Source organism: Lynx rufus, unplaced genomic scaffold (genome assembly GCF_022079265.1).
Source record: "Lynx rufus isolate CCGP_SWC_20201006 ecotype Redwood Valley unplaced genomic scaffold, mLynRuf1.p SCAF_3, whole genome shotgun sequence".
In the NCBI taxonomy this organism is placed as follows: domain Eukaryota; kingdom Metazoa; phylum Chordata; class Mammalia; order Carnivora; family Felidae; genus Lynx; species Lynx rufus.
In genome coordinates, this window is record NW_025814845.1 from 187,101,477 (window position 1) to 187,124,324 (window position 22,848).

Sequence of the window (22,848 nt, forward strand, 5' to 3'; positions counted from 1 at the left end):
GTAATTACTTTGTCACGGATGGTAAAGCGTGCTGGTTGTCTGCCCCAGTGTCTTCCCCTCCTTCCTCAGTGACACACATTTGATGTTAGCCGAGCATGTGGCTGTCAGAATGAAGAGTGGATCTCCTAGCTTCTCTTGCCCCTAAGGTGTCTTCGTGACTGAATTTTTGCAGCTTCCGTAAGTGTCTTCATAGGGAGGATTGTGCCCTTCTTTGCTCCTTCCTTCTTCCTTATGGTGGAAGTGGATGTGGCAGCTGAAGCTTGAGCGGACGTTGTGGGCAGAGAAAGTCGAGCCGTGAAGTGGAAGGAATACGGGTCTCTGATCACGGTGGGACTGTCCAAATTTCCATGAATGATCTCGAGTTTTATTAAGAGGCAAATAAAGTGTCTTGTTTGAACCATTTTGGGGGTATATTTTCTAGCATTGCAGCCACACCTAATCCCATCGTATGTAGTTGGTAAGGAGTTTTGTCCTGAAGCTCAGCAGTTAAGGAATTTTAAGAAAGCGTGGCGTGGCCAGGTAAAAACTGCATGTAAAAACTGTCCCTCTGGCTGCTGTGTGGAAAATGGATTTGAGAGAGGCAGGAGTGCACTGGAGAGACCAGTCTGGAAGTGTTTTAGTAGCCCAGGGCCGACAGGACTAGGGCAGTTACAACAGAGGGAAAAAGTGACTGAGCTTAAGCAATAGAAAGTCAACCAGCGGGCTTGGTGGTGGGTTGGCTCTAGGAGGGTGGGTAAGAGTGACTGGCAGACTACTGGCTTTCTGGTTTGTACACGTGGGTCGATGACAGTGCCCGTGACTAGCGCTTAATCCTACAAGATGCAGTAACTTCATCCTGAGGCCATCATGAATTGGTGTAGACATGGCAAAGCTATGTACTTGGGTCTGGCTCTCAGAGGAGAGGGCCAAGCTGGACTTGTGGCTGAAGTTGTTGGCCTCTTGGTGGTGGGGGTGTGGAGCTGTGGGCGAGTGGGGCCTCGCGGGGGGAGGCTGCCCGAGAGCAGGCGAGGACGGGGCCCCCCTCTTGAAAGCCCACCTGCCGTCCCGAAGAGAGGAAGGAGCTTGTGAAGGAGAGAACCAAAGCATCTGGAGGCAAAAGAAGAAAACCAGGGCAGCGCTTGTTCACAGGAGTAGCAGAGGGAGTGTGTGTTGCGTGGTCAGGTGGCCCGAGTGCAGTTGAGAAGCAAGTCATGCAAGGACTGAACGGGTGCATTGTATTTAACCATATGGATGTCCTTGGTAATCTTGGTTTTGATCGTGAGGTAAGCTCCCCCAAAATAAACTATTTGGTAAGTTAGGGTCTGTGTGTGGACACAAAGGGGAGTCAAGGCAGCAGGAGGCACCGGAGAGAGAGCGGCATTTCCCAGGACTCGCGGAGGCGTCAGCACCTGCTGTCTCTTTCCAGGGATGTGTTCGGTTCTTTGTTCCTTGATCTCCTTGCTCCCTCGCCGCTGTGTGCACAAGTGATGCTGCCCTTAGCTCTCTTCTCTCCACCCGCCCCGAATATTACTGTCATGCCTCTGCTCCCCTCGTCTGTCTGTCTGGCCCCGCCTTTCACAGGGCACGCCATATCCTGGCTCCGCCGGGTACCCCTAGATGCCCATAGGCACCTTGGATTCCACAAAGGCAAAACCGAGCTCAGTCCTTTCCTCTCTCACCCGGTGTCAACAGGCTCCTTCCGTATTCTCTAGGTTAATGGCCTTGCTGTCACCTGGGCGTCATCCCCCTTTTATCTCTGACCAGTCCTATTCGTGTGGCCTGTGATGACCCAGAGGGCCTGCGTTTTCCTCTCCCTGCCCTGCCACAGCGTAAGCCCTTGCTGATCTCGCCAGCACTCCCGCAGCAAAGCCCGGCCTGCTGTCCTTGGCTCCGGGATTGCTCTCTCCCTCTGGCCCGCCCACCATACGGCTTCCAGCGCCATCCTTCTGAAATGCCAGCCTTCTCTCCCTGGCATGCCTCGCACCCCTGAGGGGCTCTCTGTGGCCTGTATGCACGGCGTAGAAGGCCGCTGTGCCAGGCCAGGTAAGTACACTGAGGCAGAATTAGAACGGAAGAGGTTTATTAGTAGACCTTTCTGTGAAACTTAAAGGTAGAAGAATGGGGACCGGGCAGAGATGGACTCAGACTGTAGGGCAGCCCTTGCGGTTCTGGCCAACTCACGGAGGGAACCCTGGCCGAGGGACTGCTTGTTCACGGAGCCCTGGAGTGGGCAGAAATGGCCAGGCCTGCTACTGTCTTTGGCCTTCCTACCAGACAGTGGACTTAAAGGAAAGTTATCATTTTTAATTTTTTTTAATGTTTATTTATTTTTGAGAGAGAGAGAGAGTGCAGGAGGGGGAGGTGCAGAGAGAGAAGGAGACACAGAATCCAAAGCAGGCTCCAAGCTCTGAGCTGTCAGCACAGAGCCGGACGCAGGGCACGAACCCATGAACCACGAGATCATGATCTCAGCCAAAGTCGCACGCTTAACCGACTGAGCCACCCAGGCGCCCCTGAAGGCTCTCATTTTTGAAGTAATTTTATTCACTGCGCTTTGCATTTTGAAGTTGGTATTAAATGAATGTTGAATTGAATGAAGAAATGAACCCTCATCTCTCATCAGAAGTTTAGGATTATTTTTTTTTTCCGTTTCAAAGAAAGAAAGGGTATTCCTTTTTATATCCCCTAATGATAGGTCTAGCATCTGTGGATTAGCTTTTAGTTCAACTGGTGGCCCATGTACCTGGGAGTGGGAATGCCAGGGAAAGGGCATTTCTTAGACATGACCACATGTCATGTGGTGCAGTAACAGGACCACATGTTGGTCCACACACTTGGCTGCCCTGGGCGTCGGAAGAAGTGGGAGGTGACCCATAAATCCGGGACACGTGAGAAATCTCACTAAATTGAGCTTGTTTTCATATTGGATGAGCAACCTCTATGCAGCATGTGAATAAAAATGAAGGAAGTGTAAGATGTTGATGGTTTATTCTTTCGCACAGGTCAGACACTTACGAAATCGAAGCAAGTGAAGACACGTCTGTAGAAATGAGTGCAAAAAAGGTGTGTAGGAATGTTCTCTTCTATCTTTTGCAACATATTTCATATCCTATCTCAATTGGAGGCAAGCAGAGAAAATGTGCACGTTTTACACAGAGGAAGAATATTACGTTTCAGAAGATACTTTTAGAGTAAAAAGGGAAATGTGTTTTTATGTCTTAAGTGCTTTTCATTACATAGGTCTCAAACCCGCATGTACCCTGTCAGTTTTCACAGCATTCCTGTGTTTAGTTTGGGATCTACAGAGGCAGAGTGAACTTGAGGAGTGTTTACATGGAGCCTTTAAATCTGGGTTTCCCCACTTACCCACTAATTTTGTTGCCATCTTCCTATTATGTTCAGGCTTGAGGGTGGGAAATGAGAAATGTGGATTTTAAGGCTGTCTACTATTACAGGAAGGATGGTAAGCATTTGTGTTTTCTAAACCAGTAATGCTGATTTCTTGGCATAGCCAGCAAGAAAAGTCAAGCCCATTAGCAATGAATCTGAAAGCCCCGAAGAAGGTGATATAAGAAGGAAAGTTAAACCAGCAGAGAAAATGAGTACAGAACAACGTGAACCTGTTTCAGATACACCGCGTATATCTTCGGAACTTCCAGAGAAACCAGCTGAGTCCACCACTCCTAAAAGAGTAGGACCCCTTAGTGCCACGTCTGGTGTTGAAAAAGAGACCCTGGCAACAGAAAGTCGGTCGGTAAGAGCGCGTCTGTCATCCCCGTTGGGGAGAAAAAAAGTTGACTGAAAAATGTTGAGGAGGAAAATAAAGCATTTCCTCTCTTTCCTTTGATTCTTTAAAAAGCTAGTATATATTTTTGTTATAAAAATGTTTATTTTAGAAAATTCAGAAGGTGTAGAAAGGAGGATGAGATCACCCACGAGCCCATCCCTGTAAAAGATGCGTGCTCTTTGATCTGTGCGCCTCAGTCCCTTAACGGAGCTTTTTCCTCCCCCTGAGTGGACCGACCTGGTCACTTGGTGTTCTGGGATGCCATTTTCACAAGTGCACGACATTTCCTTCATGAATGTGCCACAGTTTAATCTCTTACGAATGAATGGTTGCAATCAAAAATTTTTAGGTGCTTTCATTCATGAATTTCTTCCTAGCTAAATCTTTGTGTACACCCTCGATCATTTCCGTAGAAAAACATTGCTAAGATAAGATTTCCGGGTCCTAAACACTCTGTTTTAAATTCGTGGCATATGTTATCTTTGGGACAAGCTCTTGATATGTCATTTTATGCATTTGGCTTAATGCTTTGAATAATTCTCATTCATGTTCAAAAAGAATTCTAAGTATATTGTGTTCCTGCTGCCTCGTTCTCCGCTTTCTGTCTTCCTCCCCCACTGAACAGGTAACATTTCGGCTGGTTTCTGTGTTCTCTTCCTGAGTTTCCTTCTGCTCAAATAAACAAAGAGGGATCTATTTTCTCTTACTGTCCCCTTTCTACGCAAACAGAAGCGTGTTCATGTTGATCTGCCTCTTTCTGGTCTGTCTGGTGAATATCCCACGTGAACTTGAGTTGGCAGTTGTTGGATGTTTTCTGTGAATGTCCTCTCAGGTCAAGTTGATGAACATGCGTTCAGATACTATGTCTCCGTAGAGTCTTTTTATGGTGCGGGGATAGTCTACTTGATTACAAAGGAGATGTTTTAGGTGTTTGTTAATATCCCAGTTTTGCGGATTCTCTTTAGTTCTCTGAAGTTTTGCATTGTGAATTTTGTAGCTTTGTTCTTTGTTTTGTCAATTTTAGACTTATAGTTGCACAGATAGTTCAGGAAGTTCCCACACATTTTTTCCCCATCTTAATCTAATTCTTAGATTTTACATAACCAAAGTGCGGTGATTAAAACCAGGAAATTAACCTTGACATAATACTGTTACCTCAAGTACAGAAGCTATGTTTTTAATTGCATGCTTACTTAACGTTCTATGTTCTTGATGAGTGGCTGTTATCATTATGTTCTGTTATCATTAGGAAAGGTCTCCTTGTAATTTCTTATAATATTTTTTTGTCTTGAAATACATAGTGTTCGATATTCATATAACCCAGCAGCTTTCTTATGCTCACTTTGCACGGTATATCTCTTTTCGCCCATTTGTTTTCAACCTGTTTATTTTTTCCAGTTTTGTTGAGATATAATAGATATATAACATTGTGTAAGTTTAAGGTGTTGGTTTGATACAATTATATATTGCAAAATTAACCACAGTGGTATTAGTTAATATCCCTATCACTTCACATAATTATCATTTCTTTTTGGAAGTGAAGAACATTTAAGATCTATTCTGTTGGCAGCTTTCAAGTATATAATACAGTATCGTTAACTATAATCACTCTGTTGGACATTCCATTCCCAGAACTTATTCGTCTTATAATTGGATCTTTGGGCCAACACCTCCCCATTTCCCCCAGCCCCTAGTAACCACCATTTCTGTCTGTGTTTATGAGTTCAGCTTTTTTTGAGAGAAAGCTCGGGCATGTGTACAGACAAGTGGAGGAGGGGCAGAGGGAGTCCAAAATCAGGAGTCAGACACTCACCCGACTGAGCCACCCAGTAAATGGCCACCCCAAGCCCATTTACTTTTGATGTAATTTTTAAGTATAATCAAGTTCAAGTCTACCATCTTATTACTGTTTTCCATTTTCCCTTCGTTTTTTTCTTTCTGTTAATTTTGGATTAACTGAATATATTTTGGTATTCCATTTTCTCTCCTCTATTGACTTCTCAGTTATCCTCTTAATTTTTTTTAATTAATGTTTATTTATTTTTGAGAGAGACGGGGAGGGAGAGGCAGGGAGAGAGGGAAACAGGATCTGAAGTAGGCTCCACGTTGTCAGCACAGAGCCCGATGCGGGGGCTGCAACTCACGAGCCGTGAGGTCATGACCTGAGCCGAAGTCGGATGCTTAACCAGTTGAGCCACCCAGGAGCCCTATGCCTCTTAATTTTTTTAAGAGTATTTTTTTTTTTTTAAGTGGTTGCGTCTGGGTTTAAAAATTTGTATCCGTCTGGGGTACCTGGGTGGCTCCGTGGGTTGAGCCTCTGACTTCGGCCCAGGTCATGATCTCGCGGTTCGTGAGTTCGAACCCCACATCGAGCTCTGTGCTGACAGCTCAGAGCCTGGTGCCTGCTTCGGATTCTGTGTCCCACTCTCTCTGCCCCTCCTCTGCTTACACTCTGTCTGTCTCTCAAAAATTGATAAAACTAAAAACTTTGCATCCTTCAATTGGCAAAGTCCACTTAGAATCAGTATGTTACCACTTCCTACCATACATCCTACTTCCTGACAGTTCACCATTTCCCACTACATGAATCTAATTACATAACAATATTATTCCATTTATCCATCCGTCATCCTCTGTGCTGTTTTTGTCACATGTTTTACTTCTACATACGTTGTAAACCTAACCTTACGATATTGTCATTTTTGCTTGAAACAGCTATTTCTTAAGGAAATTATGAAAAGGAAAAAATATCTAGTTTTTATGGTTACCCACTGATTTTTCTTTTCCAGTTGTCTTTTGTCTTTCCTATAGATCTGCGTTTCCTTCTAATACCTTTTCTCTTCAGCCTAAAGAACATCCTGTAGCAACCCTTTAGTGCAGGTCTGCTGGCAACATTTTCTCTCATTTTCTTGATCTGAAAGTGTCTTTATTCACCCTGTTTTTATTTTTTTTAATTTTTTTTAAATGTCTACTTTTTTTTTTTTTTTTAACGTTTATTTATTTTTGAGACCGAGAGAGACAGAGCATGAACGGGGGAGGGTCAGAGAGAGGGAGACACAGAATCTGAAACAGGCTGCAGGCTCTGAGCTGTCAGCACAGAGCCCGACGTGGGGCTCGAACTCATGGACCGCGAGATCATGACCTGAGCCGAAGTCGGCTGCTTAACCGACTGAGCCACCCAGGCGCCCTCACCCCTGTTTTTAAAGGATGGATTCAGTGGATGCAGAATTCTGGGTTGACATTTTTTTCCCTCCACTCTTTAATTAGGTGTCTGTGTTGTTCTGTGGTGTCTCTTGTTTCTGTGAGAAGGCCGTGACATGGGTCATTGTTCCCATGTTTAGTTGTATATTGACTCTGTCCCTTTCCTCTGGCTGCTGTCAAGATTTTCCTGTTTATCTTTTTTGTTTCTTGGCATTTTGACTATGATGTGCTTAAGTATGGTTTTATCTTGCTTTAGGGTTTACTGAGCTTCTTGGATCGAGAAGTTGGAAAATTCCAGTCATTTTTTTTTCTCAAAATTTAATTTTTCTATCCTGTTCTGACTCTTCTTTTGGAACTCTTATTATGTATATTTTAGTATTGTCCCACAGGTTCCTGAGATGCTCTGATTTTTTTTTTTCCCAGACTTTTTCTCTCTGATTTGCAAATTCGGTAAATGTTTATCACTTTGTTTTCAATTTTACTGACCAGTCTTTTGCCATCTAAAACCTGCAGTTAAGCCCCCAATTAGTGAGTGGTGCCCCCTACAGATGTGTCCATGCTCAGGCCCAAGAGTGTCATCACAAGTATCCTTAGAGGCAGAGGGAGATTACACACACAGGAGAAGATGATGTGAAGACGGAGAAGGTGATTGAAGTGATGTGACTGCAAGCTGAGGAATGCCAGAGCCACAAAAGCTGGACGAAACAAAGAATAGATTTACCACCCCCCCCCCACCCCGGCCAGGTCCCTGGAGGGAATGCTGTCTTACCAACACCTTGATTTTGGCCCATTGAAACTGATTTCAGACTTCTGCCCCCCAGAACTGTTAGAGAATACATTTCTGTTTTAAGGCATCAAGTTGTGGCAATTTATTACAACAGCTACAGAAAACTAAAACACTATTCAATGACTTCTTAGTTTTGTGCTCTTTGGTTCTAGAATTTCCATTTAGCTTATTTTTGTTTTTAATGTAGTTTCTCTTTTTCTGCTATCGTTAAGCCATCATTTTCTTTACTTTTGGGGACTTTTTTTTTTTAAGTTTATTTATTTATTTAGAGAGAGAGCAAGAGCAAGAGAGTGCAAGCAGAGGAGGGGCAGAGAGAGAGAGAGAATCCCAAGCAGACTCCACATTGTCACAGAGCCTGACTCAGGGCTCAAACTCACGAACCAAGAGATCATGATCTGAGCCGAAATCAAGAGTCGGATCCTTAACCCAGGAGCCCCGTTTGAGACATATTTATGATAGCTGCTTTAAAGTCTTTGTTCTGGGCTAACTTGGGGTTGGTTTCTCTTGAGTATGTTTTTTTTGTTTTTTCTATGGGTCACATTTTTTTGTGTAACATTTGTATTTTAGTACTTTTAAATTGTGTATTAGAAATTGTTGACAGGCTGTTGAGACTCTGAATTCTCTTACGAATGTTGAGTTTTTATTCTCATTGGTAGCCTGTTTATTGGCTGATCATTTTTAGCTTCTGAAAGCTTTGTTTTATCTTTGGTTAGGGTCAATTTGCAAAAAGCCTAAGGGATTTTTCAAGCAGCTCTAACTCACTGGGACTCAACCTCTGTATTAGTGTTCAGTTGCTGCGTAATAAATTACCTCCCACAAACTCAGTGACTTCACGTATATTTATTTACATCTCACAGTTTCTGTAGGTCCGGTCTAGGCCAGCCTTAGCCAGATTCTCTACGCAGAGTCCCACGAGGCTGAAATCAAGGTGCTCTCCAGGACAGAAATCTGATCTGAGTCACCTAGTTCTCATCTAGGATCGTTCAGGTTGTTGGTAGAATTTGAGTCCTTGCCTTTGTAGACCTGAGGTTCTTGGCTTCTCCGTGGGGGAAGCTGGGAGTCCTCCTTAGGTCTTAGTCATGCGGCTCTCTCACAGTATGGCGGCAAACGTCTTCAGAGCCAGAGGATTTTCTCCAGTCAGCTACAGTGGAGTCTTCTGTAAGGTGACCTCATCCAGGGAGCAACTATCCCATCCTGTCTGCAGGTGCCCCCCACATTCAAGGGGAAGGAGTTACAACCCCAGATCATTGAGGATCATCCTCCAATTCTCCTGAGAGTCTACAATGTGTCTTTCTAGTGAATATGGTCAGACGTTGGGTTTAGGGTTTGTGAGGGTGTGTCCAGAGTAGGCCTTCCTCTAGGGTAGGGTTTCTCAATCCTTCTCATTATTGTCCTGACTAAAAAGCCTTTTAGACACTTTCTCTGCTAACCACTCCCTCCCCCAATTAAATTTTAATACCAAAATATACTGTATTACTCTTTATGAACTGGGACCCTTTGGAGAGTCACAGACCATTTTAATACCTAAGAATTGTTTCTGCATCCTCTCCTGAAGAATCCCATTTTTGCTCCTTAGGAAAACTACCGCCCTGTTGAGGATTGCACGCTCTAGAGTATCCTTGTGGCCCCAAGTTGCAGTCTTCCTCCTAGCTCAACTGGATAGATAGGTTTTAATGAGGTTTAATGAGATCTCTGCATTGTCTGCATGTAATTTCCCCCCAGTGGCTTGTCCCCTATTACCTGTTGTGTTCTGAATCCCATGCCGGCTGCTTTCTAGTAAGCTTGACGTAGTCTCATTCTGCGCATGCGGAGGACTCCGGGACCGCAGGGAACACGCACCTGGACTTCCTGTGCTCCCTCTGAGCTCCGGTTCCAAGTGCTTCACCTGCTCCAGTCTGGTCTCTGCTGCCTCAGCAGAGTGGGACTACGTGCTCTGTTTGAATTTAGCTTGTTGTGCTGCTGTCGAAATTGCCCGCGGGCGGGGCGGGGGAGTGGGAGTTCACGGGGTCCCCGGTCTCCCAGTCCTGGGTGCCCGCTCTCCAGCACCTGAATCAAGTCGCCTCATCCCCACCCCCACTCCGTGGTTGGTTGTGGCAAGAGAGCTAGTTCGGAAGCCGATACTTCATCCCGGCTTGGAGTGAGATCAGCCGGCCTCCACGCAGTACATTACCTTAAGTAAGAAAAGTTCAGCTACCTCCAAGACGATCGTTGTTAAAAGCCAATGAAGAGCTTTATTTACTTTTTGTGTTGAGACAGTTTAATTTTTCCAGGGTCTCTTTATGTTAATTTAGCCAGTATACATAATGAACCACTTAGAACTAAATGAGAGTAATAGCTAGAATGGAGAGTGTTTGATACTGTTGTTATAATACGGATGTTTTAAGAGAAGGAAAATTTTTAAGTAAAAATCTTTGCTTTTTTTTTTTTATTGTAGAAAACTCAGAAAAAGAAGATGTTTCCCGGCAAAAGGAAGAAATCAAGAAATGAAGCCATAGACTCAGGTACAGAATAGTGTTTTATACTTTGTCAGTCATTCAAGAATTTCATTTTAAAAACCTATTTTTTGTTGTTAAAATAGTAAATTGTAAGTCAGTAAAATTGCTACTTTAAAAAGCTGAAAATATGAGACTTTGTAGTAACTGATTTTTTCCAACATCTATCTTGAAAATTTTCAACCTACAGCCAAGGTGAAAGAATCTTACGGTATGTATTTATACACCTAGATTTTACTGTTATACCTCCTTTTATCACCTTAATTTTTCATCACACAGTCTATATTCTTTTGATACATCATGTAGCATATACTCTTCTGTATAGTCAGCATAACTTTTTTGAGATTGACTCTGTCCTTTTTTATTGATACAAATAAAAGTTTATTGAAAAATGGGTGGAAAACCATTTTGTCCCTCTCCTACAGTTCTTTAAAGGAGAAGTCCTTTATGTTTAGAAAATTTGGAAAGTATGGAAAGGAAGATAAAAATCACCCATAACCCAAAAAGAGCCGCCATGCTTTTTGTTTGCTCTCTACCCTTCAAGCCTTTTATCGCACTTTCTCACCCGGAATGGGATCATATGTTTAAGTATTCTACAATTCCATCTTTTTTTTTTTTTTTTTTTCAACGTTTATTTATTTTTGGGACAGAGAGAGACAGCATGAACGGGGGAGGGGCAGAGAGAGAGGGAGACACAGAATTGGAAACAGGCTCCAGGCTCCGAGCCATCAGCCCAGAGCCTGACGTGGGGCTCGAACTCATGGACCACGAGATCGTGACCTGGCTGAAGTCGGACGCTTAACCGACTGCGCCACCCAGGCGCCCCTCTACAATTCCATCTTAACAAACGCATGACCTTTCATCCACAGATGTACCAGAACTTAATGTCTTACAATACACTACTGAGACTAAATCACATCGAGTAATCGTTACGTGTGCTAGAAGTGGCCTATTAGGTAGATTAAAATTAAGGAATCACAGGTAACCAAAAAGAGCTCTATTCCCAGTAGTGTTGGGTAACAACAGACTGTTACATAAAAGGTACAACGAGGTAGTTAAGAGTCAGCAGTACTTCAGACTCTTTCAGTAGAAACAAGGAGACAGCAGGTAGAGTGACAGTGTAGACAGGATCTGTGAGACTCTGCACCAAGATAGGAAGTGAGTCATGCCTCCCCTTATGTGCCTCTTCAGCTGAAGCTATTTTTGGCAATTGGGTAGGACAGTTTTTTTTGTTGGGGGCTTTCAGAACCCTGGACCTAGAGCCAAAAGATTGATAATCAGTATATTAAATTGACTTATCTTAATATTCTAGATACGTCCGACTGTGTTCATATTTGGTGTCTAAAAGGAAAGAAAGCCAGTGATCTCATGGAATTAGATGTTGTTTTGTCTGCATTTGAGAAAACCATCCTAGAGTATAAGTAAGTCTTCTGATGTTGTGATATATGCACCTCATACATTGTCCTTAAAGCACGACTTGTGCTCATCCCATGGCTTTTGACACCTCGTATTTTCATCATCGTGTAATTTTACATATATTTACATTTCCGTTATAATTTTTTCTTTAATCCTGTGAATTATTTAGTAGTATGTTTTTATACGCCCAAATATGTGACTTCTTTGTATTTATCTTACATCTTAAATATGTTGTGGGAAAATTTGATTGGTGATATTTTTTGTAATTTTGAGGCTTTTTCGTGGCCTAGCACAAAATCTGGGGACTCTAATTCATGGGTTTATGTAGACTCTCTAATTATTGGATCTGTGTAGAGTGAATATTTTTCTTGATTCTTTTAATCAATTTATGCTATATATACTTAGAGACTATTTTGTTAGGACATCGTGTTTAAAATTGCTCTGTCTCATAGATGAAACATTTTATACTTCTCTAGTACCCTCTCCATTCCTAAAAAAAAATTTTTTTTTTTTTTTTGGCTTAAAATCTGGTTTATCTGATACTACTATTGTGTCACTGGATTTCTTTTGCTGGCATTTGCCAGAATTTACATAGCCTTTGTCTGACCTTAAAAAAATTTTAATAAGAAATATTAAGCTTTAAATCCAGTGTGTCTATCTTTGTTGACTTCAATCCATTTACATGTATTATAATTATCAATACATTTAGAAGAATGTGTTGATATATTATTTTGATTTCTTAGATTTTTTTCTCCTTTTTGAGGTTTTTAATTCTAACTTTTGTTAAAAATAGAATTTTTAACTCCTCACTAATAAAAACTTTCACCTCTCCCTTCCCCTGCCCCAAAATCCATCATATTTATAATACCTAGAGATTTTTAATTCTGGGGTAAGATATTACAAATGTTTTCTCTTTCCGTTTTTAAGATAATAAACTTTATTAAGGTATTTATCTGATCACCTTTATTTCATATATTTCTTGTAACAACCTCTGGATATGTCTCTTAGTTAAGTGCTTCATCCAGCACTTTTAGGTGTGGCTCTTTATGTTGTAAAATTTCTAAATCCTTCTGATTATTTTGGTCATGACTTTGAACTTGAAAGACTGTTTAGCTGGATATACTATTCTAGGTTCTAAATAATTTCCTTAAATACTCTGGAGTACTATTCCTTCGTCTTCTAGTGTTGGTTTGGAAAATTTGGTGTTTGTCGAAGTCTTATTTGTATGTGCTGTGTTCTTTCTATAAGCTTTTAGAATATTTGGTCTTTGATATTCTTAAATTTCACTATATGGGGCCTGACCTTTTGGATCTAAGGTCCTTCTTTTTTTAATTCTAAAATATATTTTTGTCCTTTATTCTATCCTGCCCTTTGCTTTTTCTAGATTTCCTCAATCCTGAAACTAGAAATTTGCTAACTTATTTCTGTGATATATCCATTATGCTGTTTATCCCAGCTACTGAGTTCTTAAATTTAGCCATGAGTTTTTAACTAACATTTCTATTTGGTTCTCTTTTATGTCTTATGTTGCTGCTGTCCTCTTTAGAATATTTATTAGGCTAAAGTCAAATTACTGAGTCATCTATTATGAAATACCTGCTTCTGTTACAATTTCTGATCTGATAGTTTGTTTTCTTTGACACAGTCGTGTTCCTCCAGTGTGTTATTCCCCAGCCTATGAGCTTAGTTACCCCTGCGCCGAGTGTGGATAAGGGAAGACCGAGTCTTGATCCCTGGGTTCCTGGGAGTGCAAGGGATGGGGGTAGATGAGGCCTAGGTGGGAAGCCTCAGTCACTTATCCCACAAAGTAACCTGTCAGGTCAGGACTTAGCCTTGCCCTCCAGACATAAGTAGTGTTAAGAGCAGATACGCTCCTTACTGATCATTTTCCAGCCCTGGGGGTTTGGTGGGGGAAGGCGGAGGAGGCAGCTGCCCACTTAGTCCTTGTTTCTCTCCAGGCCCCACAAGCACAGCCCAGGTTTGACTCTTGTAGACGCAGACAGAGGTCTGATTGGCTGCAGCAGTTAGGGAAGCGCGGCTTGTGAGAATCATGCGGGGGAAGAAGCAGGAGCCAACCTTGACAGCTCCTTTCCTGCCCTGGGTCACAGCCACCACACATTCTAAACACCTCTTCCTCTCCCCTCGGGGATTTTCACAGCTCAACCCATTTTGAGAGGGGATTTTCGCTCTGGGGTTCTTATGGGGTTGATCTCAGGGAAAGGAGCCAGCCTGTCAAGCTAACTCATCATTATCATTGTAGGAATTATCTGTTTTACTCTTCTGTACTTACTGTATGTGTTAAAGCCAGTTTGCTGTTAAAATTGGTACAGAAGGTCTCTTACCATACCCAAGACCATCTTGACTGTGTTACCCTTTTCCCATTCATACATCTCTTCTAAAGGAAGAAGAGACTTACTATAGATTTCTGATGTTGTGGCAAAATGGCAGTATCTTGAATTTTAGCATAATATATTTTTGATGTAATTAATGATTTAGGGGGGCGCCTGGGTGGCTCAGCCGGTTAAGCTTCTGACTTCGACTCAGGTCATGATCTCAGTTTGTGAGTTCAAGCCCCACACCAGGTTCTCTGCTGTCAGCATGGAGCCCCTTCAGATCCTTGGTCTCCCTCTCTCTCTGCCCACCTCCACCTCCCCCCCCCCCCGCTTGTTTTTTCTCTCCACCTCAAAAAATGAATTAAAAAAAAATGATTTAGGGGTGCCTGGGTGGCTCAGTCAGTTGAGCATCCGATTGTTGATGTCGGCTCAGGTCGTGATCCCAGGGTCATGGGATCGAGCCCAGCATTGGGCTCCATGCTGAACTTGGAGCCTGCCAAGATTCTCTCTCTCTCCCTCTGCCCCTCCCCACCCCACTCCACTCAAAAGAAAAAAAAATTTAGAAGAGGTATAGTATTTTTGTTAGACTTTTTTTTTTCTTTAAATAGGCTCCATGCCCAACATGGGCTTGAACTCATGACTCTGAGATCAAGAGTCAGATGCTCCACCAGCTGAGCCAGCTAGGCACCCCCATAGACTTTTAAAATTATAAAATACCCTTGTGTTTCTGTCATACCCAGTGATTCTGGTAGAATCACTGATCTTGTTTTATTTTCTGATATAAAGTATTCTCGACCACGTGAAAAGTTGTGTTTTCTCAGAATCAAGTTAACTATTTGAGGGTCTTCTATTTTTGATACTCATCTGGAACTCACACATGAATAGTTTGTTAAAAGACTTACTGATTGACTGTAAGCAGTTTGCCAATGTACATATACCTAGGGAAGTATGCCATGAAATGCAAACATTACAAACTTAGGCTATTCTATAACTGATTCAATTAGTTATTTGTAGCGAAGTGACCAGATTTTTAAGGCACTAGAGTTTGAAAGAGCTGTGTCTGACTCTTGTATGTAGACCACCACCATTTTCAATGGTACAGTCTACCAATTTATCAACATTATAAGCCATATGCAGAAAGGCCTACCTAACCGGTTTTCCTAATTTTTTATGTTTTTAACATCTTAAAATCGTGATTTCATATTTATATTAGAAATACTTTTTTTTTAAAGCTGGAGCTGATGTATTTGTTTAATTATAAAATGTATCATCTTAACCATTTTTAAGTGCATAATTCAGTAGTGTTAAGTATATTCATATTGTCGTGCAACAAATATCCAGAGCTTTTTCCTCTTGCAAAAACTGAAAGTCTGTACCCATTAAACAATTTCCCATTTCCCCGTCTCTGCAGCCCCTAGCAACCTACTTACTGTTTCTATGCGTAACTACATTCGATACCTCACACGAGTGGAATCACACAGTATTCTTCTTTTTGTGACCAGCTGATTTCACATAGCCTCATGTTCTCAAAGCTTATCCATATTGTAGCACATAACAGGATTTCCTTTTTTAGGGCTGACTAATCTTTTATTGTATGAATATAGCACACTTTTCTTTATCCATTCATCCACCTGCCTCCTGACTGTTGTGAATAATGCTAAAATGAACATGGGTGTGCAAATATCTCTTTAAGATCCTGTTTGTAGTTCCTTTGGACCCGTCCCCAGTAGTGGGATTGCTGGGCCATAGGGTTTATACTTTTTGAGGAAGCTCCTTCCTGTTTACCATCATAGCTGCACTGTTTTACAGTCGCACCCACGGTGCAGCGTTCCAGTTTCTCTGCCTTCTCACCAATACGCGTCATCTCGTTTACTGTGGTGGCCATTCTGATGTATGTGAGGTGATAGCTCACTCTGGTTTTGACTTGCATTTCCCCGATGATTAGTGATATTGAGCACCTTTGTATATGCTTGTTTGCCGTTTATATACTTTTTTTTTTTTGAAAAGTGTTCAAATCCTCTGCCCTTTTTATTTATTTTTTTTTTAATTTTTTTTTTCAACGTTTTTTATTTATTTTTGGGACAGAGAGAGACAGAGCATGAACGGGGGAGGGGCAGAGAGAGAGGGAGACACAGAATCGGAAACAGGCTCCAGGCTCTGAGCCATCAGCCCAGAGCCCGACGCGGGGCTCGAACTCACGGACCGTGAGATCGTGACCTGGCTGAAGTCGGACGCGTAACCGACTGCGCCACCCAGGCGCCCCATCCTCTGCCCTTTTTAAAATTTGAGTTATTTTGGCGTTGAGTTGTAGGAGTTCTTTATATATTCTGGATATTACCCCTTATCAGACATATGGTTTGAAAATATTTTTTGTGATTCCTTGGGTTACCTTTATACTCTGTTGATTGTTTCCTTTGCTACATAGAAGGTTTGAAGTTTGATGTCATCGCATTGTGTCTATTCTTGTTTTGTTGCCTGTGGCTTTGGTATCATATCCAAGAAATCCGAGGCTAATGTCATAAAGTTTTTCCCCTGTGTTTTCTCAGCTGTTTTGTAGTTTCAAATCTTACATTGAGGTCTTTAATCCATTTCAAGTTAACTTTTGTACAAGGTAAGGGTCCATCTTCATTCTTTTGGATGTGGATATCCAGTTTTCCCAGCACCATTTGTTGAAGAGATTTTTCTTTCCCCATTGTGTAGCCTGGGCATCCTTGTTGAAAATTATTTGACCATATATGTGAGGGTTTATCATTGAGTTTTCTCTTCTCTTTCATTGGTCTGTATGTCTGTCTTTATGCCAGTACTGTAATGTTTAGATTACAGTAGCTTTGTGATGTTTTGTACTTAGGAAGTGTGAGGCCTTCAGCACTGGTTTTCTTTCTCAAGATTGTTTGGGCTGCTTGGTGTCCTTTGATATTACGTATGAAGTTTAGGATTTTTTTTTTCTATTTCTGCAAAAAAATGCCATTGGGAATTTGGCAATTATTGCATTGAGTCTATAGTTTGCTTTGGGTAGTATGGACATTTTAATAGTATTCAAATTAAATCTTCCAGTTCATGAACATAGGAGGTCTTTCTCTTTATTTGTATCTCCAGTTTCTTTTAACAATGTTTTATAGTTTTTAGTGTATAAATACCTTACCTCCTTAAGTTTGTTTCTAAGTATTTTATTCTTTTTGATGCTATTGTAAATGGGATTGTTTTCTTAATTACCTTTTTGGATTGTTCATTGTTGATACATAGAAATGCAACTGTTCTTTGTTGATTTTTGTATCCTGCAATCCTGCTGAATTTGTTTATTCTAACAGTGTGTGTGTGTGTGTGTGTGTGTGTGTAATCTTCAGGATTTTCTACATATAAAATTATGTCCTCTGTGAACAGAGATCATTTTACTTCTTCCTTTCCAATTTGGATACATTTATTTCTTCTTCTTACCTAATTGCTTTGGCTAGCATTCTCAGTCCTGTGTTGAATAGAAATGGCAAGAGAGGCATCTCCATTTTGTTCCTGATCTGAGAGCAGTAACTTTTAACTTTTCACCACTGAATATGATGTTAGCTGTAGGCTTTTAATATATGGCCTTTATTACATTGATGTGATTTCCTTCTATTCCTAGTTTGCTGAGAGTTTTTATCATGAAAGGTGTTGAATTTTGTCAAATGCTTTTTCTGTATCAATTGAGATGAGCATGAGGCTTTTGTCCTTCATTCTGTTATTGTGTTATGTTGATTGTATTTCGTTTGTTGAACTATCCTTGCATTCCAGGCATAAATACCACTTTCTTGTGATGTATAATCACTTAAGTGTGTTATTGAATTCCCTTTACTAGTATTATGTTGGGGAGTTTTGCATCCATAATCAAGGATATTGCTCTCTAGTTTTGTTTTCTTGTAGTATCTTTGTCTGATTTTGGTAGCAAGGTGATGCCAGCCTCATAAAATAAGTTTGGAAGTGTTTCCCCCCCTCTTAAAGTTTTTGGAAGAGTTTGAGAAAGATTAATGTTCATTCTTCAAATATTTGGTAGAATTCTTCAGTGAAGTCATCTGGTTTGTGGGCCTTAAATTGGAGGATTTTGATTAGTGATTCAGTCTCCTTACTAGCTATAGGTTTGAACATACTTTTTATTGCTACTTGATTCAGTCTTTGTAGGTTTTATGTTCTTAGAAGTTTATGCATTCCTTCATGGTTACCTAATTGGTGGGCTTATAATTGTTCATAGTAGTCTCTTATGATCCTTTTTATTTTTGTAGCGTCAGTTGTAATGCCTCCCCTTTCATTTTTTGCGTCTTTTCCCTTTTGTATTAGTCTAAGGATTTGTCAGTTTTGTTGATCTTTTCAAAAAACTCTTAGTTTCATTAATTTTTTTCCTATTTTTCATTTCATTTATTTTTGCTATGATCTTTACTGTTCTGTCTTATGCTGTTGTTTAGTTTGATATTCCTTTTCTAGTTCCTTGAGGTGTAAAGTTAGGTTGTTGATTTGAGATATTTCTTCTTTTTTAATGTAGGTATTTACTGCTATCAGCTTCTCTCTTAGTACTTCCTTGGCTGCATCCCATAAGTGTTGCTGCATTATGTTTTTGTCTTCATTTGTTCCAAGATATTTTCCAATTTCCCTTGTATTTCTTGTTTGAATGATTCGTTGTTCAAGACTATGTTGTTTAATTTCCACATATTTGTGAGTTTTCCAGTTTTCCTTTTGTTGTTGATTTCTAGTTTTATTCCACAGTGGTCTGAGAAGATACTTGGTATGATTTCAATCATATTAAATTGTTTCAGACTTATTTCATCATCTAACATGATCTGTCTTGGAGAATATTCTGTGTGCCTATCAGAAGAAGGTATATTCTGTTCTTACTAGGTGGAATGTTCTATGTAGGTTTGTTGGATCCATTTGGTTTATAGTGTTGTTCAAATCTCGTTTCCTTATTGAGCTTCTGTTTGGTCTGTTATTGAAAGTGAGGTATTTAAATCACCTACTATTACTGTTACTGCCCATTTTCCCTTTCAGTTCTGTTAACTCATATATGTGGGTGCTCCAGTGTTGGGTGCATATATATTTATAACTTTTATATATTCCTGGTGAATTGACACTTTTATCATTATATCATCTCCTTCTGTGACTTTTTTTTGACTTAAAGTATAATTTGTCCAATGTAAGTATGGTCACCACCGTTCTCTTTTTGTTATCATTGGATGGAATATCTTTTCCATATTCAGCCTGTGTATCTCCTTATACCTAACTAGAATCTTTTATAGACAGCATATAGTTGGATCCTTTTTTTCAAATCCAGTCAGCCACTCAGTGGCTTTTGATTGGGGGGACTCCTGGTAGTGATTGACTTATTTTACTACTAAATTTTGTTTTCTCTAAGTCTTATAGTTATTTTGTCTCTTTTCCTCTCTTATAGCCTTCCTTTGTGTTTTGTTGATTTCTTTTTTGTAGTGATGTGCCTTGATTCTCCTATTTTCTTTTGTGCTTCTGTAGAGTGTGTATGTGTGTGTGTGTGCACACGTGTGCACACACGGGCACTTACACAAACGGGAATGATATAAATCATCTTATAGCAGTCTGCTTTCAAATGGTAACAACTTAGGTATGCCTGGGTGGCTCAGTCAGTTAAGTATCCGACTCTTGATTTCAGCTCAGGTCTTGATCTCGTGGTTGTGAGTTCAAGCCCTGCATTGGGCTCTGCACTGAGCATGAAGTCTACTTAAAATAAATGAATTAGTTAATGAAAGAAAGAAAGAATAAAAACTTAACCTCAGTCACCTAAAAAAACTCTACTTCTTTATGTCTCCCTCCCCCACCATATGGGGATAACACTTTGTTACTGATGTTGCAGGTTTCACCTTCTTACATATTTTTTTAAGTTTTTATGTATTTATCTTGAAAGAGACAGAGACAGTGTAAGTAGGGTAGGGGAAAAGAGGGAGAGAGGGAGAGAGAGAATCCCAAACAGGGTCCACACTATCAGCGCAGAGCCTGATGCAGGACTCAAACTCACAAAACCATGAGATTATGACCTGAGCAGACATCAAGAGTCGGACGCTTAACCAACTGAGCCACCCAGGTGCCCCTCACCTTCTTATATTTTTAACCATCGACACAGTTTCATGTTATTTTTATGCTTATAGCTTTTAAAATCTATTATCAGTATGAAGAGTGATTTATGCATCACTATCCAGTATTATGGGGTTCTGTATCCATCTGTATATATACCTTTAGCAGAGCTTTATATTTTCATATGCCTTTGTGTTACTGTATTATGTCCTTTTGTTTAAACTTGAAAGCTTCCCCTTAGTAATTCTTACAAGGCAGTTCTAGTGATGATGAACCCACTCAGCCTTTGTTTACCTGGAAAGTCTTTACTTCTCCTTAATTGTTGAAGTACAGTTCTGCCAGGTACGGTATTATTGGTTGGCACTTTTCCTTCAGTGTTTTGTAGAGACCGTGCCACCTTCTGTTCTTCAGTGTCTCTGCTGAGAAATCCATTGGTGGTGTTGTGGGAGCTCCCTTGTACGTGACAAGTTGCTTTTCTCTTGCTACTTTCAAGATTCTGTTTTTGCCTTTGAATTTTGACACTTTGAATATAATGTGTGTCAGTGTGGGCCCCTTTGGGTTCCTCTTAGGTGGGGGCTTTTTGAGCTTTCTGAATTTGGGTGTCCATTTTCATCCTCAGATTTGGTAAGTTTGGGGCCATTATTCAAATAAGTTCTCTGCTTCCCATAATGCACATTTTGGTGTGTTGAATGTTTTCTGTAAATCCCACGTGCTTTTTTCCATTTTATTCTTTTTTCTTTTTGTTCTTCTGATTGATAATTTCAAATGACTCATCCACAAGTTTCCCATTTCTTTCCTCAGCCTGATCAAATCTGCTGTGAACATGCCTAGTGAATTTTTCAATTCAGTTATCTTATTCAGTTCCAGAACTTGTTTGGTTCTTTTTATAGGTTCTCTCTCTTTGTTGATACTCTCATGCATCATTTTCCCGATTTAGTTTATTCATCTGTGTTCTCTTGTAGCACATTGAACTTCACTAAGGTGATCATTTTTTAGTTCTTTGTTAGCAAATTCATAGATCTCCATATCTTTCTTTAGGGTCTGTTTCTGGGGATTTTTCCCCCCACTTATTTGGGTTATGTTTTCTTGTTTCTTCTAGTGCCTTGTTATTTTTTGCTGTGTTGTATACATTTAAAAAGCAGCCACCTCTCCTGGTCTTTACATACCGGCCTTGTACAGGCTTTGTACCTTCACCAGTCAGCCTAGGCAGTCCCTCAGTTCTGGTGGTCCCTCAGTCCTTTCTGAGAGATGTATCTTCTTTGGGCTTGTGCGTGTGATTTGCCAACTGGAGAGGTTTGCTTCTTTCTTTCTTAGGAATCTGTAATCTCCGAAGACTAGAGCTCTCTGCAACAGGCTGCTGAGCTCTTTTTTGGTCTCTGTGACCAAAGGCATCCACACTGTTTCAGTTCCCACCATTGTCATACTTCAGGTGACACAGAAACCATTCCAAATGATGGATAACGTTCTTGCTCTTCTCTCCCCCCCGCCCCCCGCAACCAAGGGAGAAGGCATGAGCTGGGCCATTTTTCCTGATCCCCTGGCCGCAGCATTGCCAGTTCTGTCGCTGTAGAAAGCCATTGGACTTTGTTCTCCACGGCAGTCAGGCATCTGAAGTATGCTGGTTCCGTTAGCGTACCAAATCAGGCGAGGTGGGAAGGTGTCCCTTGGGCAGCCCCCCGAAAAGCCATGACATTGGACATACGTTGCACTCTTCTCTTTCTTTCCCAAGGGAGAAACCATGCCCGGAGCTTCTTGGCTCAACCATGCTGTGCCGGCTTGGGAGAAGGGCTGTTGAAGTTGATAGGAAACAGCTTTTCTCACCTGTTTCAGTATGACTGTTCTTGACTTAGAACTTGCCTGCGACTTAATTGGTTTCTGAAATTATCACAAGGCTTTTTTGGCCATATATAGTTATTAAGTTGGTTTCCCTGTGGGGGAGTCTGGTGTGGGGGGCTTCCTATTCCACTATCTTGCCGATGTTACTAGACATACCTTTTAACAGTCTTGATGAGAACTTCTACAGAGATCTATATTCAGACGTACGGGCCTTCTCTTGTGTAGTGCTTAGCTCAGTCCCCTTCTTCTGAGGGACTTTGCCTCCTCATGGATTTCCCCCAAGAAAGAAACCATTTGGTAACGACCTGTCACTCATACCAGGTATTTATTACTTCCGGCTGGAAGCACACACTCACACTCTAGTATCCTTCTGCGCCGAGGCAGCATCGGGGCTTAGCTGCTGTCCCGCTGCCGCATAGCACTGTGGCTCTGCCGTTCGGCCATGAGCGCGCCGAACTGGGAGACTCGGAGGCTTTTGTCCTGATGACGGACCGGAACCACTTTGTGTGGGTGAGCTTTGTAAGTGTTTGAAGAACCAGACTTGTGGCTACCAGTCCGGCTGGCTTCTCGCCGCCTGTTGGCTAGTCCGGACGTGTGACACGATTATTCCTCTGGTTGTCAGCGGGCAGGGAGGGGCCGGCTTGCTGGTCATCTGATGACCACACTAGTGGCAGGACAGTAAAGGGTGAACATGGGCCGTGAGCCTTTCCTGCGTCTCACGCCTTCACCTGTGGGCGTGGCCCGTATCAGGAAGTTCAGGTAACCATATACCTGAAGGTTTAGGGGAACACATTTGCTGTTCTTTCTCTTTTGTTGAGACTCTGTCCGGTATTTTTTTTCTTTTTTTAGCCTGAGAAAAGGCTGCACGCTAGCCAGGCCGTCTTCTTCGGAACAGTATATGCCAAATCGTGGTTTGTTGCTGTGCTGAGCAAATGAAACACACCTTTCAAAATC

General features: G+C 41.4%; 1 protein-coding gene across 2 annotated transcripts in view; it reads left to right on the forward strand.

Annotated features, from left to right (window-relative positions):
* Positions 1 to 22,848, forward strand: part of CENPU (centromere protein U) — a 41,232-nt gene that overhangs the window by 13,277 nt on the left and 5,107 nt on the right. For both annotated transcript variants that reach the window (XM_047091245.1, XM_047091246.1), the window contains 4 exons: positions 2,982 to 3,042; positions 3,491 to 3,733; positions 10,189 to 10,255; positions 11,559 to 11,667. In XM_047091245.1, the coding sequence (XP_046947201.1) occupies positions 2,982 to 3,042; positions 3,491 to 3,733; positions 10,189 to 10,255; positions 11,559 to 11,667 (480 nt within the window). The remainder of the gene's footprint in view (positions 1 to 2,981; positions 3,043 to 3,490; positions 3,734 to 10,188; positions 10,256 to 11,558; positions 11,668 to 22,848) is intronic.